Source organism: Chroicocephalus ridibundus, chromosome 7, assembly GCF_963924245.1.
Source record: "Chroicocephalus ridibundus chromosome 7, bChrRid1.1, whole genome shotgun sequence".
Taxonomy (NCBI): domain Eukaryota; kingdom Metazoa; phylum Chordata; class Aves; order Charadriiformes; family Laridae; genus Chroicocephalus; species Chroicocephalus ridibundus.
The window spans coordinates 34,111,811-34,129,978 of record NC_086290.1 but is presented as its reverse complement, the minus strand read 5'-3'; the positions used below and the strand labels follow the sequence as shown (position 1 = coordinate 34,129,978).

Here is an 18,168-nt window from a genome sequence, read left to right as displayed (position 1 = left end):
TTTGCCCTAGGAAATGACGATTTCCTGCTGACCGCTGGCCCTCAGCAATGGTTGTGGCCAAGAGACAGCCTGGGTGAGCGTGCAGCACCCTCACCCAAAGCTGAAGCAGTCTTCACAGGAGCTTGAAAAGGGAAAGTTTTACCCTCCGCCTCCCTATGCTTCAAATCACACCCGGCTGTCTGTGGTAGAGGGGATCCGATCACCACCTTTACTTTGCAAGCAACCCCTACATGAGGGCTGTGGGAAAAGACAGCCTCAAGTGACCAAAATTTGACATCAGACAGCTTTGCTTCCCTTGCACCACAACACATTCCTCTGTGGATGGCACAGTCAAGTTGGCTGGCACGGAATCTGCAATGAAGCCACAAAATAACTTACAACAGCCACAGTTCCAGCTACTCACCCTCCTGCAGCGGCAGCGTGGAGGCACGTTCTTCCAAAACTATCAGGGGTGTCTATTTCAAAGCCTGCAGACAGCACGTGCTCATTACTAAACAAGGACACTATGCTATACTTTTGTCCTAGTTAAACCACAAGAAACATTGCAGAGACAGAAAAATCAGTTAGTTAGGAAAAAACAGAACGCAAGCAACTACAGTCAGAAAGAGGTTGTCACGGGAACAGCGAGCGGCTGCTCCAGTTTGGCAGCTCTATAAAAAGAGCTGCAAAGTCGACGAGCATCTATTTCCGCATCCAGCTCTGCGCCACATCCCTATTTAAAACCATGTGACAGGCATTTATGAGGCAGATACTTATCAAGAGGACTGCGACAGCAGGACACGAAGACAGAAAACGTGAAGAAACGAGGAAAAACCACAGAGTCAGTCTGAACATGAAATGGGGCCATTTTTATTGCATGAGGTTTTCAGGTTGGAAAGAGGCTTCCGGGAGCCCGCAGGGATATTCATCGAGATGCACAAGGCCAAAGACAGAAGCCTGGCAGTATTAACTCCGGTCACCCAGAGCTTTTTCTCCTCCTTCCTGATCTGGTGGTCAAGGCTAGAGCGCAACAAGGTTTAATGTAATGGGGTACGCAATTGCCATATTTCACACTTTTTTTATATCCTACAGGACTCAAATTTAGGGAAAAAAGTAGTTGTAGGACATTTTACTCGTTAAGTAATGAAGCAATTTTCTAGAAAAAGCATATGATCTGCCTCGTGTTTTTTTGACTCATGGGAACTCTTGCCTGGAAAACAAGAATTTGGGATTTGGCACCTGATTATTGCCCCTTTTGAAACAGCTGTGTCAGGAAACTCCTGCTGCTTCTGCTTTGGGCTCTGGTGAGGATCCCGAGACTGCTCTCTTGACACTACACTTTCACTCATTTCTGCTCTCGTGCCCAGAGAGCTTTGGCCAGCCTTTACTCGGGTTGGATTCAGAAACACACTTTAGCTGTATTTACAATATATCATCGTCAGTGAGATGTAAATACCTGCGCCAGTGCAGGCCCCGAGGAGATAATTTCTTGAATTATTTCTTTGGGTGGGGGGAACCCAAACCAAAAGGGTGTATTATACTCCTACAGTTTGAAAAAGGGTCCTAAATTTCCTCCCTCCTCCCGGTGAATTAATATAAACCCTCTGAGCCTACCAGGAGAAAAGGGCTTTGGGCACAAACAACAGAGGAAGTACCAGCATGCCGTTAGGAAAGCCTCGCACGCTCCCGCGCACCGCAGCACACAGCCCAGCACGGCAGCACAGGAAGTCTTTCATTTGAACGATTCACAACAATGAGCATAAAAGGGCCGTAAGCAGCAGCGACACACACTACTCCAGCTCCACAGACACTGCGGGATTTACTTACCCGATGACAACAACTTCCTGCAGCAGTCCGAGTGAGCATTCAGCGCTGCCAAGTGTAAAGGGAACATGTTGTGGATCCCACACCTGAAAGGCACAACAGCCTCATTACACAGAGCCCTGTGAAAACACGGGTTGCGTACAGACACAACGCATCAAAAGCTCCTTCCACAAAGGCAGCATTTTTGACCCTTTTTGAGGAAGATTCTTCGTATCGTGTTATTTTTAGGCTATATTTCCTTACCAGCCTTCTTGGGAGTTGAAAATACTCTGATACAGCAAAACCTTGGCATTCTTTATGCTTTGAAGAGAATGTGGCAGGAAGGTTTCTAAGAATTCAAGATGAAAGCCGAGGTAAGGGAGGGAGCAACAGAGCAGATATTGCTCGGAGTTAATTTCCTGGTCTGAGATGCACAAATTTCTGCATCAGCTACACATACTGCAGCTGCCATTCTGAGGTAAAAGTAAATGCCAAAATCTGTTCAGTATTATTTCTAAAATCCATTTTTCCTGCAGTTAACATCCTTTAGATAACTCTCGTGTGGGTTTGCAAAGCCTCCCCTCCTTCCCTCTCTTTCCCCTGGGGCTGGGGTAGCTGATGACTCTTCTTCATGCTCTCCTTTAGGCTGCTGTGACACTTGCAGTTTTCTTCCCGCATCCTAAGAACTAAACATCTCATTTTCCCATTTGCTGCAGCTACTCCCCTCATAAGGCCTTCCAAATTTCCGCCCGTTTAACACATGACCCTCTTTCCAATTACACCATAAACTTCTCAGGGCAGACATGCTGGGTGAAAAAAAAGTAGGCACCTATCATTAGGCTAAATCTCTCAGGCAACCACATAGTTTTTAAATAAGCTGAGTGCTCAGCAGCTTTTATTAACACCAGCAAATCATCCCAGTTCAGCCCCTAAGCATGCCGCTATTTACTGTCTTAGAAGACTTTTGGGTCATTTAGCATTGTTTTGCGAATAGCATCTTGTTATTCTAGAAATATCCTCCTGGCAGTCCTCCAAGTGCACATAAACACAGAGCCTCTGAAACCAACTATCTCAACAAGATTATCACCTACTGCCTGCTTCAGCAGATATATTTTTGAAAAAGGACCAACTCTTGAACAATAGCAGATGGATTCGTATCTGCCCTTCATTTCTGCAAGACTATTGGTGGCTGGGAAACTATGACCACCTCGTGGAAGAGGATTTCACATACAGATCCAAAGATGCAGAAACCTGTCTTTCTGCAAGATTCACTACAAATCATATTTCCTTATGAAGCCTTAGACAAAAATAAACGTGGATGTTTCTAAGGACATCTTGCTCCCTCCAGCATTTTATACGTATTTAACTAGTTTTGGTTAGCTTTTAAAAATTCATTCTTTCCAGAATCCACAGGCCCATCCTTCCTCTGTCTTCACATCAAATTTGTCCTCCTTGCTGCTTCACTACATCAGGGAGTGACTTGTGGTGCTGTACAAATTTTAATTTTGCTAGCGTCAGTATTTACATCTTAGAGTAAATCTATTGAAAGTTGATCTGACAGCCTATTCTTTGAAGGAAACAGCAGAAGCTCCACCAAGCAGCTGCATCTGTATAAACAGGTTGCATTTTTTAGCTGTGGATTCATTTATTCAAGCCAACATTGGACATTCTGTATTGCCGTCCTTCTTCCTACACCCATTTCCCTCTATCTCCTCTTCCACCTAGTTATCTAGAGCAATATTTTTCTTCTTTTTGGTCAAGATTTCCACCCAGCACATGTTTTGGCTGGTTTCCATCGAAATACATTATCTGCACATCTGCTAACCAGTGTCACACTTCTATAGCACTGTTCACACTGGTTCCTCCCATCACCTACACAGTCTCCCTTTAAACGCAGTTACCTCAAAGACTGACTGAGCTGTCTGCAGTTGTTGCTAACAGTGCTGCAGAGTTTTCTTTTCAAAGCCAGTTCAGGGAGCTCAGCCAGAGTTATTTACATGCAGCACATACGAAAGCCCATTCCCAGCGTTTCAATGCTCCTTGTTTAGCACAGTAGCATCATTTGGATCTGCTCGGTATCTCTGAGCCAACTTTTCATTTCACTTATTTCTGCTGCTGGAAAAAGTATTTTATTCGATCAGTGTTCCAGTCACCCACGTGTGAAATAGAAATTCCTAACTGGACAACCCTGATTCCAAGAGTGGGCTATCCCACTGCATCTCATTTTCCACTTAAACCTAAAGATAAGAGACAGACTGGGACTTAGTGTGTGGGAGAAAGAGCTAGCAAAAATACATGTCTATTTAGACACCAAGATCTTCATGTTGGCCGTGTTAATAAAATCCAGTGACGTCAGATGAAGCCTGTGGAATTCCATTATCCATGCCAATTGAAGATCTGTTCCACCTTTTGAGTTTGCATGGGGATGGTCGTACTTGATAAAGGAATAAGGGCAAATGTGCCACTTGCTTAAACATCGTCAAGCAAATAAACAAAATACTGGAAGCTGTATGTATCTTCAAAATTAAAACCAGCTCATTGGCATCTGAAAGCAGGTTTTCCTAACTAGGTAAGCCAAGCGAGGTCACTGATTTCTATGGTAGGTTCTAGGCAGAAGACTCTTAAATTATATTTTGGAGACATCTGGAGCTAATTGCCAAGAACTTACATTAATGAAATCAGATACTGCTGTTGAACACCTGGTACAGATATCCTTCATGGCCTTGCATTACTCTGGTCTTATACCCCTTTGTTTACCTTCAGGTTTGCTATTTTCTTTTGACAGGCCGTAAGAGCCTGAACATAACTAACCAATACTCAAGTACTCTTAAAAATCACGCATCTGCCAATGTTTGAGATGACAATACTTATCATGTTGTGGGTACAGCCTTGACATGTGTGCAAAAGAAAAAAAAATGTGAATTGAAGCAGAAAGTACATTTAGAAATGTGTCTAATTTCACCTGTCTGTCCTTCTAGCCAAAAAAAGACTCCCAAACCTACAAATCAGATAAAAGCAGTCCTATTATTTCAGCCACATGAATATCAGAAACCATGCAACATCAAGGCAGGCTCTAGTTACACTGAGATCAGAAATACTTAGTAACATCTGCTTTGCAATACTGCTTTTCTATTGATTATCTTACATCATACCAAAAGATACAAGATAATAATAATCACCATGTCACTAAACGTTAGGCTAGCTTAGGTACTAAGGAATGCGCACACAATTCCCTTGGAAAGCACCTGAATTTTTTTCAATTATGTTTCCCGTACAAACTTTTTGCTATAGACTTTATGGAATAACTGTGATCTTTATATACATACGTACATTATATGCCACTGTGCCACATCAATGCTTTAGGAAAAAGCAGCCATACTTGCACTACCTGTAACCGCATAACTGGAACTTAGCAGGGCTTCCTTCCCCTCTGCACTTCCCAAGTGTTCATATTTTAGCCCCAGGTCACCCACTGAAGTACAGTACAATTATGCTTATCCATTTTAAACTTCACACTTCGGAACCTGAGGAGTGAACTGTTTCCAGGCATCGGACATAACACCTGATCATTAGAAACAGCTCCACTTCAGCCACTTACTTGGCAGTGTCAGCTCCGCTGGTTATGAGGGTGTTAATCAAAAGCTCATGTCCGTATCTTGCAGCCACGTGCAGAGGGGTGTTACCATCCTTATCAACGCAGTCGATTTCCCCTCCTGCAAAAGACATTTTCATACAGTTTAACACTGGAAGGTTAAGCATGAACCAGGGGCCACAAACATTATTTCTCTCTAGAGAATGCAGCATAAGCAGTCCAGCCAGAGACATTGAATTCAGAGACCGAGACGCAGCACAAAGCAAGCTGTCAGCCGCTGGTACTGAACGTGGTCTGACAGCAGCATTTTCACCTCCCTCTCCAGCAGCAGCATTTTCCCCCCTCCCCAAAGTGGTGGGTGAAAGTGGTGGGAAACAGGAGAACAGGATGACATACAACGTATGTCAAGTACATCATTCAGATTTGCTCCTCATCTAAAGGTACAAACAGATGCCTTGAATTAAAGTAAAAAAAAAAATAAACTGCTAAAACTCTGCCCTGATTCGTAAAGACACTGCCACTGAACCTTACCTGTAAGACAACAAAGTTAAGTAGAGTTCATTCAAGAGGCCAACAGGAACACACCGCAAACAGCAAGCGTGTTCTGTGCTTTCTCTGTGTCTTACAAAAGAACAACCAAACAGTGCTTAAGTAGAACTTTTCCTCTTGCAATTTAAGCCTGTCATCTCATGTTTTATTCTCATAAGCAGGAAAAATAGATTATTTCTTCTTTACTGTGGCTTTTCACCATGCAAAGATTGCTGTCAAGTCCTTCTTTTCTTTTTGGACCAAGGAACTGTAATTTTTTTCAGTCTGTCCTCCTAAGTCAGGTTTGTTGCACTCCAACTATTCTCGTCCTTCCCTAGTCCTCTCCAGCTGGCCCACATTCTTCTGCAAGTAAAATGTCAAAAGCCAGAAACAGTACTACAGCTGACGTCTCCCAACGCTGAGTTGAGCAAAAGGATTACTTCATGCCTGCTGGCTACTCTCCTATCTCTACACTCCTGTACATTGTACAGCACCATGTACGTTGTTGATTATTTTTTTTTAAGCACCATGACACTGTTGACTTGTGGTCAACAAGCTTCTGATCCTCTGTAAACCCCAGGTCCTTACTTGAGGAGCCTTACTGTAAACACCTGGCTGTTGCCATTCCGAACTTGTCGAAATGATACTCCTGCCTGTCTGGGGGATCTTTCCTTTGCTTTGCTTGCATTATAATGTCTGTCTCCAATTTCACAGGATCGTTTTCCATTCTGACTCCATGTTCTGTCAAACTAAGTCTCCCAACTTCATGTTTTCTCCAAATGTTAAAAGCACATTTTCTATTCCACTATCCAAGCTGTTAATGAAAATACGGATAGTTCCAGACCCCGGAGGGAAACTGAAAACCCCCTCACTACACCTTCCATTTCAACAATCCATGTATTACTAACCTCTGAGTGTAGTTTTTCAACTAGTTATGCACCAACACTGTAACATATTAATACTCCACTAGTTTGCTGTGAGAATACTTTATGAAAGCATGTAAAAAGTCATGCTAACATCAGGATATGGTAATATTTACTGCATGTCCACTATTCACAAGAGATAACAGGCCATAACTGCAACAAGAAAAGTTCTAGTAAAGCACTACACAGCATTTTCTTACAGTAAATAAAGGTCAGTGAAATGCCAGATCAGGTTCCCTGGAGCCTTCACCAGCGGAGGTGTCCACAATCATCACCTGCCCACAGAAAACTCAGAGGATTGTGCTGTGTTCAGAAAGCCTATTACCCTGGTGTAGAAGGGAATTATAATGTTTCAGCATCTTTTACTCTTGAGAAATCTATGCCAGATATTGCCCACTGCTCCCTAAGTGTTTATAAACAGTTTGTTCATTCGCTCGTTTCAGAATTTTGGCTGACCTGTGTAAGATTTCCCAACTTTTCTTTTTCCCCATTTTTAAAAATAGGTATCACATTTGCAACTTTCCAATTTTAAGGTAATCCATTCTTCCCCTACAAGTCGCTAGAGACAGCAGCCAGAAATTGAGACATCATGAAGTACTGCAGAATGAATCTCCATTTCTTTAAATCATTGACATTTCTCTCTTCCACAATATTCCCTGGCAATGAGGCATAAAGTCACTTGCAATCAGACCTGTGTACAATACTAAAATTAGTGGGGCAGCAAATGAAGAAAGTGAAGAAGCGAAAACCACATAACTTGAAGAGGAATAGAGAGGCGTGAAGGACAGATAAACTGCCAGTCCTTTCACACACAAATCCAACCGACAGCAAACAACAGCTGTAAGTCAGAAAGTATATTTGACTAGGCAACTAAAAATTGCATTAAAGCACAGTTTCTTCCAGTTTGTCCAAACTTCTTTTATTATTACTATTTCATTTATCCAAGGAGCGATATGACAACAATTTGCATGATGACCTGAAAGAAGAATAATGTACTGAAGACCTCCATTTTAAAATAAAATCTGGTGTAAATGTGTCATTACATTTACAGCATAACTGTTCAGTCATCTTCAACACCTCACGCTTAAATTCCAAGGTTAGGATTTTGGAAAACAAACGAAAAAACCAACCAACCAGCCAACCCAGCCCACCCTGACTGGTATAGTGGCTAAAGCTGGGAAGCATAAGTAAAACAATCAGTAACAGCAACCTCTGTCGATCAGAAACAGGCCTCTACCAGATCTCCAACAATAATATTTGTTATACTCTGTAGTATTCTTGGACAAAAGAGATACCTGACAAATGACTGATCATCAGGAATGCTGGCTATGCCAGAACAAACAAGGTGGTGCTGGCCCACCCTCCTGAGTATTTATTCAACACTTAATGAAGACAGCAGCGAGCAGTGGAGCTAAGGGAGGTGAGAGGAGTACAGCTGATGAGTGGAGGGTAGAGAAAATGGGCTGAGCTCTAAGAACACCAGGGAACCTCCCATGGGAGGACAACTAGAAACTTTTTCTTTTTTTAGTTTTTAAATAATTTTAGAAAGAAAGTTGTGCTTGCTTCTCAGCAGAAAAAAGAAAAAAAAAGACCTAAATACAGCTTTGAATTCTTGTTTTGACATTAAGAATGACAACAGACCAGCTGGACCACCACTGGCTGGAGGCTTATGGGATTTTGTTAACAACCAAAATCTCAACTTGTCATGACACACTGGAATGAGAGCTGTCAGCGCAGCTCGAAGCCAGAAATTGATGGAGAGAGCTAAGCAGCTCTCAGAGCAGTCTTTTGGCACTCTGCATCAGAACAACTAAAAATTGCAACCTCAGAAATACCTAATCTTTTGGAGAGTTGTTGAACAGGCTCAGAAACTCACCATTCTGAATGAGGGTCTGCGACCGCGTGAACCTCCCATGGACAGCTGTCATGTGCAGTGGGCTCTTCCCATCCTTACTCTAACAGAAACAAAACATAAAAACAACCATTTAGCACATAAAGCACTGGTAAAATTTGAAGTGTCTCAGCTCAACATCCAACAGCTATTCTTCAGATAAAACCTCCACTGGATTCAAAAGTCTATTGGACTGAATCTATACATGATGGTAAATGCAGAAGGTATAAGTATATAAGTAAAACTCAGTAATGAGTAGAAAATGGGCTGGAGTGAAGCCTGTCCTTACAGCCTGGCTGTATGCAATACCTGCTAGAAACCTAGAGATACTACTCTTGAATATTATTTTTAAGTAACATTTCCCATTCAGTCATTATTTTCCCTAACCCTTGTAACGAGGGAAATAACAGCAAAGGAACCAGAAAGCTAAGTAGGAGCAGTCTCTGAGAGATTCAAGAACTATATCCCGTTTGTCAATTTGCATTTTATAGATACATCCCAGAGTAAAAGCCACTCTATTAAAAAGGTTTGGTTAATAAGTTTCCACACAATCAAAAATAGGATGTCCACAAAAGACCATCAGAAAACAGGGAGAGCATATGAAAGGAAAGGTGCAATGAGTAGAGATCAATGGTTTGAGTTCTAGAGAAAGAAACTGAGACTGGGGAAGCCAAGGAGCTGAGAAAATAGCAAGGGAAGGGTACCAGCCTCATTACATGCATCACTTCATGTTTACTGGCACGGAGTTTCACGTTCATTGGCAAGCACAATCCCTAATTTCATTTTAATAATTCTGTGTTTAAATAGTGCACTGACTATTCACTGATCTCAAGGGACTTGCCAGAGGTGTTAAGTGCTAGGAGACCAGTTTTACAGATGGGAAACTGAAACACACAGAATTTAAAGTACAATAGTCAAAAACTTATATGAACCCGGAGATCTCAAGTCTTCTAGTAACTACCAGTACCCTCTGTTGGATAGCAGCAGGTCCCTTTCAACTTCATCAAGATGTGTCAATTGTATCTCAAGAGCATTCAGATATCCTAAACAGAATCAAACTTTGTAAACTCAGGCTCTAAAATAGGTAAACAAATAACTTTCAGTTCTTACTTCCCCAGGAAAGTCAAAAGGAACTTTTTAGAATCAAGTTTAATTAAATCCATATTGTAGAGGGAAGGAAAACACCAGAAAGGAATAGTTCCTTCACTGGTCACCACTCCCTGAGATAACATTTTAACAGAGCTCCTGGGACTATATTTTAGTAGTGGTTCATGCCTTCAGGAGAGTGGCTGGCCTAGATTTTAAGGCTGTCATTATATTTATCAAGGCACTGAGAGCTCCTCTGCTGGGAAGCAATCTCATCCAAGCAGTTTAATGATCAACGTTCTCAGCGTCACTCTACTTCCATCAAGGATTTAAAGCCATGCTGTACTCATTGTTATAGTTTCCAGTCTCCTGAGGTGGGCAAAATAAGATAAAGTAAAACTGAAGAGCTGCAATGCAAGTTTTACCTGAATGTTAACGTCTGCCCCATTATTCACCAGCAGTTCAAGACACAGTGCTCCATGAGTGGAGGCAGCAGCAAAATGCAAGGGAGTGAATCCGTTATTATTAGGCTGATTTACATTAGCACCATAGTCAATCAGCTCATTAACAACAGAATCCTGACCATTGTAACAGGCAATGTGAAGTGCAGTATTTCCATAGATGTTCATTTCATCAATCTAAAACGAGACAAGGAGACACAGTTAAAATTACAGACATCAACTTACCGTTTTACATAATGCATCACATACTACAAATGGAAATAGCTGGAGGCTTGAACTGTCATAGGGTATATTTCTCACCAGAAAATTTCATTGACAAAAATATATTCCCAGAGAGCTTAATTTGGAATGCTTTACCTTTACTATTATTAACTTTTTATCCTACTGGCAATTTCTAAAAGCCAGTGTGAAGCCTAAAGCTGATAGCAGGACTATGTAATGATGATAATGATGAAAAAAGTCCTAACAAGATGTAACAAAAAGCTTTTACATATAAGTGGGAAAGTAGGATAAATAAAAAGCTCACAATCTTTATTAAAAAAAAAAAATTAAAACATTGACTATTTCATTTTTGTGAACAGAATCAGGCTTAAGACCTCTTTCCACAGAATTCTTTTCAGAAGGCAGTGAAGGTGTCTGAGTGAAGGGAAGGTGAAACTACAGCCATTTACACTTCAACAAGAAACCACTTTCAGTAGCTCAGTATTATAAAGATGTAATTACGATTATGTTACTTCTTGACGTATGGCTTAGTATTCAACTGCTGTTCTGTAAAATAGGACAAGACGGATTGTACAAAAGACTTGCGGATGACGTGAATACTCTTCCACAAAACAAAGGTGTCTCAAAGATCATATCCCCAGTGGTGGACAATATGGAAGTTAAAGGTAGTTATTAGCATAGTACTGCTAATAACAGGAAACGCCTATTCCCCTTCAACTTCACAGTCAACAGCCTGTGAACACAGACTTCTGACATTTTTTTGGCAGGTCAACTCGGCTGGTTATAAAGCTGGCAAATGCAATGGCTTTATCTGACATCTCTGATGAACCACTGCAGGCTCTTCTGGTCATGTCACTGCTGCTTTGAACCACTGAGTTGACAATATTACACTAAGAGAAGTCTGTGCCCTGAAAAAAAGTTCTTTTCCAGAGTGAAAATAATCCTTCTCCTTCCCTCCATCAGCTACAGAGGAAATACAGGTTCCTAAATTTAAACAACTTGAACTGCAGTTTAGTAAAGTACGCAGTGTTGAGAACAACCGCTCATCATATCAAAGAGAATGCCGAGCCAAAGGAAATTTCATTATTCCATCTTCCTCTGCAGGAACAGCATATATTTCCTGATTTCTTCAGCAAGGTAGCTTGCAATTTACTGTCCATACCAGGCATTTTTTATTCCAGATTGTTTCCTGCTCTTGAACTCATAAGCCACATGAAGCACAAAGGTTCTTTCATGGTCCAGAAAATGGGAACTATTGTCTTTAAAAGCTCTGCCAATGTCTGCAGCAGCATCCATAAGAAAGGAGTATCTCCACATACAGAGAAACATGGAAGCCACAAAGAGCACGTTATCACGTACCTCTACCCCCAGGTTAAGGAGGTGTTTCACAATGTTAATCTGCCCATTGGATGCAGCTGCATGAAGTGGGGTGTAACCCTTCTTGTCTTTACAAGTCACCTCTGCACCATGATTAATCAGCAAGGCAACAACTTCCAGGTGACCTTCAAAAGATGAGAGAGAGTAATCGATGAGTATACCATCCTACAGCATCACTTCTCCCAAATTACTGCTTTCTTGCTAATGCACTGCCCCTTTCGTTGGTGTTTCACAATGCTCCTACAGTTTTAGGAGGGGGAAAAAAAACCAAACAAACATTTTCGTAAATGTTCTTAATCCTAGCTCCAGGCCTTGTCAAGAAATCCACGCAATACGCATTCACCTTCACCAGATGTGTTAAAATTCTCTTTACTGACTTAGTTTTCCAGTCATTAAAAGAACAAAACCTTACCTCTTCCCCATTTATTTTTCTAAAATTAAGAAGTTTGTGGTTTATTCTCCGTGTTCCAGGAAGAACAGAGCACAGGAGCGTGACAATACAAATCTCCCAAAACAGCATCTTGTTGATGCCATCTGCAGACACAATTGCTAACACTGGTCATTTTTTGTTAGCAATACAAAATAACTTTAATAAATGATAAAATGATGGTATCCTCTTCTCCAGCACAATCGAGGACACAGAAAAAAAGTGAATGCAGAATCTGATCCAAAGCCTACCAATACAAACACAAGATTTTCTACTGAATCCACTGATCTTTGTATCAGGTTTTTGGCTCTCCAAAGCTGTATCATTAACACAAAACTCTGCAAAAAATCCTGAATATAGGTCTAAAAATGTTTCAATCTGAACTTATTGTCTATACACACATACTTAGTCTGCAAACTCAAATAATTGCCTCAAGAGTCATGCAGATTGAGAGCTGACTGCCAGATGAATGGGACATCTGTCTTCAGGAGTGAAATCCCTACTCCTGAATTAGGATCTCCCTACAGAACACAGGGGAAGAGCTGAGCATCTCAAAATGCAACTTAAAACCCTCCTGTATCTTCAGTTTCCTCCTCTCCCTGAAAGTTTCAAATCTGGCCTGCCTTCCCAGATAGTGCCCTAACCACCAAAATTAAATCAAGGCTAACTGAGGAGTAGGCCTTATTGCTTCGTGTCGAAGCAGAGCTGGCTGTCTTAGAATAATTTGTTCTGTCAAACACCATATAACATTGTGCATCACCTGAGCTGTACAGCACTTTCATGACAGAGGCAGCTTTTGGTGATGTGCAGGACCTGGGACACTTTACGGACAAAGTCCAAAGTGCCCAAAGATATGTAACCAGTCAAGAAATTACAAGAGAATTTACAGGATAAGATACTCAGATCTCATTATTTAAATTCTGTCCAAATTACACTAGAGACTCCTAAATCCCATTGCTAATTTAGACCTTAAATGTTATCTAAACATTTTGAAAAGCACATCATAAATTCGTGAAAAGAATGAAGAGCAAAAGAAATGTGGAGTTGCACAGCACAGTGTAAAAGCCTTTCACTTTTACATAGTGGAGTTCAAAGCTCACTAGCTCAAAAGCCAAATCACATTCGTTGGCAAGAGTCTTTCCATCTGTCCGTGCCTATCAAAAAAACCCACAATATGCTTTTCTCACAGTTTGAAGTCTCCTATTATCTCATTTCCAAAAGTGCCAGGATTAAAATTAAGAATTTGACAGGTGAGATGAAAGAGCTCCTGGCAGAGGGCACACAACACTTCATGAACTATGATCTGGAATACACTGCATGGCCAGCATGAAAGCTCTTGAACAGGAGTGACCACTATCACAGGCAATCTTGTTTTAGCATTTTTAAATCATAATAATTCACAATGAGACATTTTCCTTTAACTTGAAAGGAATAATAAGGTCAATCGATTTATTCAAGTAGTATTTGGTAATACCACTGATGTCCTGAACAGATGAATCAGTTGCTCTTGTCCACTCTAGAATAAAAGATGACAATTTGCTCCTAACAGGAGGAAAGGCTATGAAGCACTTCCTAACAATAGCATAACTTAGCTACTTATAAACAGAGATAAACAGCAAAATTTATGATTGTATTTATCTGCATTTTATATAAAGTAGTTTTTAGCAAAAAAAAAAAAAAAGAAAGAGCCACAAACATAACCTGTATTTTGTCAAGCCCAAACATACTTTAGGCTGGACTTAAGAGTCAGGGTGAAAAAAAAGGGGAAAAAAAAAAAAAGGAAAAAAGCAACACAAAAAGCTCACATTAATTGTCTTTAAAAGGAAAGCACAGCCAAGTCCTCACCAGCTGCAAAATCGTAAATGGACACTGTGTATTTAGATCGGCTGAACCCTTCCTTCTTCAGGGTAACTACAACACTCACTTTCCATGGCCTGGTCTGCTCTTGTCCATTTTAAAACATGTTGTTGGCTTGTCAACAGGAAGTTAAAAAGAAGGAGCAACAGCCTGAGCCTTACCCATGTACGCTGCCCAGTGAAGAGCTCTTCTGTCCTTTTTGTCAAAAGCATTGATGTTTGCCCCCTTGGCTAAGAGCAAGTTCACCATCTAGAAATAACAACAGCAAGTAAGCCAACCCTGTAGGTCACACACTCGATAACCTATTCATCATTTCATCTTCATATTCCATAGTCATCATTCTAGCAATAAAGTTAGGATCTCAAAATCCTGCTTTTGAGTGATAAATTCGTGAACTACACAAATACTGTTCGAAGCTGTGTGCATTAATGACAAGGACTGGTGACGGTCACAAGTAACCAGAACAAGTTCTGTGTCCACAGATTTGGCTGAGAGCACGCAGGGCACTGCTACTCCAGTGTGCTTCAAACTGAGCTTGGCAAACAACCTGGAAGAGAAACAGGCCTGGAAGAGAAACATTGCTCTAAGTTAAGACCAATTTAAGGGGGTTTCTTGTGGATTGGGACAAGATTCCTCCAGACTGGTGAGGTAACAAATCCTAGTATCTGCCTGATCTTTCAACAAGGAGCGTCAATTTCTTAGCATGGCACAGTGATTTTCATTAAGTTCCCAGGTGCCTATGGCAGTGTGGATGGGCACCAGGCTGCTTTGCATATGACGCTGGCTCTTTAGATAGCATCACTAAGAGGTGAAAAGCTGCCTTCCCCATTGCCTATCATCCAACGTTAAAGGTAAGAAAAATCAGGAAAAAAGAGACAGAAAACTAAATGGAAAACACATTCAACAGCTGTCTTTTCCAGCAAAACATTCTAAAATCATAAATTACAGAGCAGCACAATCGTCGTCTTCTCATACACTGCTTTGCCACAGTAAAGAGATCAGCTAACAGCATATAGTCAGTTAACGTTTCTGATACTTTCTATCCAAAAGCTCAGGAGCTTTAGGTTATGATGGTTAGACTCAAGCATTACTATCTTTTTCCTACAGTGCAGTATTTTAAAGGCCGAACATCATAATTGTTTTACAGGAACCACAATTCCTCTTCCTTCCTTTAATTATAGTACAGCTGATCAACATTTGCTGACAGAATCCTACTCTTTCACTCAAAGTTTTTATTCCATACCTAGATCTTCAGGTCTTCAGGAACGGGCAAATGAGGATCCTTTCACCCAGATCTAAAGACACTAGCAAAACCCTTTACATACGGGCTTTATTTACAAGCGTGTTTTTTCATATAGAAGTAGTAATTAGACTAGAAGGGTTTGCTTGTGTAAGATAAGTAGAAAAAACAGAAGCACATTTTCCAGAAGACTAATTAGAAAAGCAGACTGACTGGATCTCACACAGCTGAACATTTCTTCAGTATGAAATGAATCCCCCAGTTTTCCTTTCTTTCCATTATGCTGCTCTTATTTTCACAGGCAGTCAAGCTCAAAAGAGCCAAGCACACACTTGAGCTGCCAGAGCCGCTGGTGCAACCAGCTCTCCAAGTTTGCATGCACACTTGCATGCCGGCTTTCTACAAGTACTTTCCAGCCATTCTTTCATTTCTGCAGGTAGGAAACCTGGCACACAGTTTGGAAAACAGCTGAATGATAGGAATTGTGGGGGGAGGGGATATGGGGCTCCGTCTAGACCCAGCCACAGCAAGCCAACTGTTTGAATCAGGAAAATAAATCACAGAATCATAGAACAGTTTGAGTTGGAAAGGACCTTAAAGATCATCTAGTTCCACCCCCCCTGCCATGGGCAGGGACACCTCCCACTAGACCACGTTGCTCAAAGCCTCATCGAGCCTGGCCTTGAACACTTCCAGGGATGGGGCATCCACAGCTTCCCTGGGCAACCTGTTCCAGTGCCTCACCACCCTCACAGTGAAGAATTTCTTCCTAATACCTAATCTAAATCTACCCTCCTTCAGTTTGAAACCGTTACCCCTCGTCCTATCATTACACTGCCTGACAAAGAGTCCCTCCCCATTTTTCCTGTAGGCCCCCTTCAGGTACCAGAAGGCTGCTGTAAGGTCTCCCCAGAGCCTTCTCTTCTCCAGGCTGAACAGCCCCAACTCTCTCAGCCTGTCTTCAAAGGAGAGGTGCTCCAGCCCTTGGATCATTTTTGCGGCCCTCCTCTGGACTCGCTTACGTTGGGGTCCCCAGAGCTGGACGCACTACTCCAGGTGGGGTCTCACAAGAGCAGGATCGCCTCCCTCGACTATCAATTACACACGTAAACAACTCACCTCAATGTGGCCATTCAGAGCTGCATGGTGCAACGCTGTCCGCCCGCCGCGGTCAGAGACATTGACACTGCTCAGCATGGGGATGATGACTTCCGCACACTTCACTGCCTTGTTTGCAGCAGCCACGTGCAATGGTGTCTGCCAGTTCTTGTCCCGAGCATTGACATCGGCTGAGTGCTTAATCAATACTTGCACTGCTTCCTGCAACAGCAACAGTTATACCCATAAACAAGCACTTTGAATAAATGCCCACGTTCCTGACAGCTTGGTGATATTACCTATCCATATTACTTACGCATAGCGGACATGGCCAGGAGGAGGGAAAGAGAACAACATTTATCTAAACAACCTCCCAGGTTAGAGAAATGGTATTGTTGATTCAAATGCCACCTTTCCTGTCATTTAGAGCAGTGTCCTCACAATCAAAATTTCCCAATTGGATTTTTAGGACATGCAAAGCTGCCTACGCCCAACCTGTTCGGTTGATTAACCTTCAGTATCTCAGTCATCATAACTGTGCTCTCATTGAAGAGATGAATTTATTCATTTGAGCTCACTGTTACACAAATTATTTAAAAAATGAAAAGCATAGCAAATCGCTCTAAGTTTTATTTGTAAACAGGAAAAAGGAGAAAATAAAACAGAATATGTGAAAATAAAATTTTAGCTTTGCAAAAACATGAGAATCACAGCCAAGGGTTGATGCTGGTGTCCCCAAGTTAGCATTAGCATTCCTTCCCTCCCTGAGGGCTGAGCACAGGCCAAGAGCCTTCACTGCAACATCCATTCTGTCAGCCTGAGACCAAACAACATCTTTTAAGGTTAATTTTGTTGGTTAGAAGTGAATATTTCCCAGCGAGAAAACGTACTGTTCTCTCTTGAGAGACTGTCTCACTAGAGAATTCACAACCCGTTCTTTTCTGCCTCTACTCACGCATCTGCCCTTATGCAAGTCAAATGAAAAAAAAAAAAAAAAAAAGACTCTCTCAAAATTACATTTTGTTTCTTCTGCCTTTTTTTCCCCCCACAAAAAAAACAAAATACAAAGGAGCCACCGGGACACAGTAGCCTTGTCTGCGAATTACAACTCACAGCTGGTAAGTGGGAGAGTCCTGGTCCTACATAGTACCTTATTCTTTTTCACATAAACTGAAAAGTTTTCTGGTAAGCCCAGCCAAAATTTTATTAATGAATAACAAACACATACAGTGTGTTTAAATAGCACTTTTGTATCTAGAATGGCCCAGGAGAGTGCCTGCAGTCTGTATCAACAATACATCCATTACTAGGAGTTTTAGTTCTTTGTCCTCAACCGATCTCAGCAATTTCATTTTCCACAGCCATCTCACAAACTGTCCTCTAACAGATTTGTTCACTTAGTGACATTACTGGTGCTGTAAGAGTTGCAATGATATATCACTGTTGATGTCTCAATAGGATTTTCTTTTTTTAAATTACAGGCCTACTACTTTAAAAGTCATTTAAATGGAATTCACTGGAGACCTACCCAGCTGGGACATGAAGTCTGCAGGAAAATTCATGCACTTTGACTCTTAAGGAAGGAAGGAAGAAGTTAAAGGAGAATTTTTAGAAGTAAATAGTAAGGTCTGAAAAATCTAAGCTAAAATTAATTAGCCTTTTCAAAAAAAAATTTATACATTTT

At 41.3% G+C, this 18,168-nt stretch overlaps 1 protein-coding gene across 11 annotated transcripts in view; it reads right to left on the bottom strand.

Annotated features, from left to right (window-relative positions):
* ANKRD44 (ankyrin repeat domain 44) overlaps positions 1 to 18,168 on the bottom strand; it is a 145,586-nt gene that overhangs the window by 43,796 nt on the left and 83,622 nt on the right. For 7 of the 11 annotated variants that reach the window (XM_063342502.1, XM_063342510.1, XM_063342503.1 and 4 more), the window contains exons 5-12: positions 16,506 to 16,706; positions 14,308 to 14,395; positions 11,845 to 11,987; positions 10,228 to 10,440; positions 8,702 to 8,780; positions 5,381 to 5,495; positions 1,807 to 1,889; positions 404 to 521 (exon numbers count right to left, since the gene is read on the bottom strand). In XM_063342502.1, coding sequence (XP_063198572.1) covers positions 404 to 521; positions 1,807 to 1,889; positions 5,381 to 5,495; positions 8,702 to 8,780; positions 10,228 to 10,440; positions 11,845 to 11,987; positions 14,308 to 14,395; positions 16,506 to 16,706 — 1,040 coding nt within the window. The remainder of the gene's footprint in view (positions 1 to 403; positions 522 to 1,806; positions 1,890 to 5,380; positions 5,496 to 8,701; positions 8,781 to 10,227; positions 10,441 to 11,844; positions 11,988 to 14,307; positions 14,396 to 16,505; positions 16,707 to 18,168) is intronic. The other 4 variants (XM_063342508.1, XM_063342506.1, XM_063342507.1 and 1 more) reach the window with 1 other exon arrangement.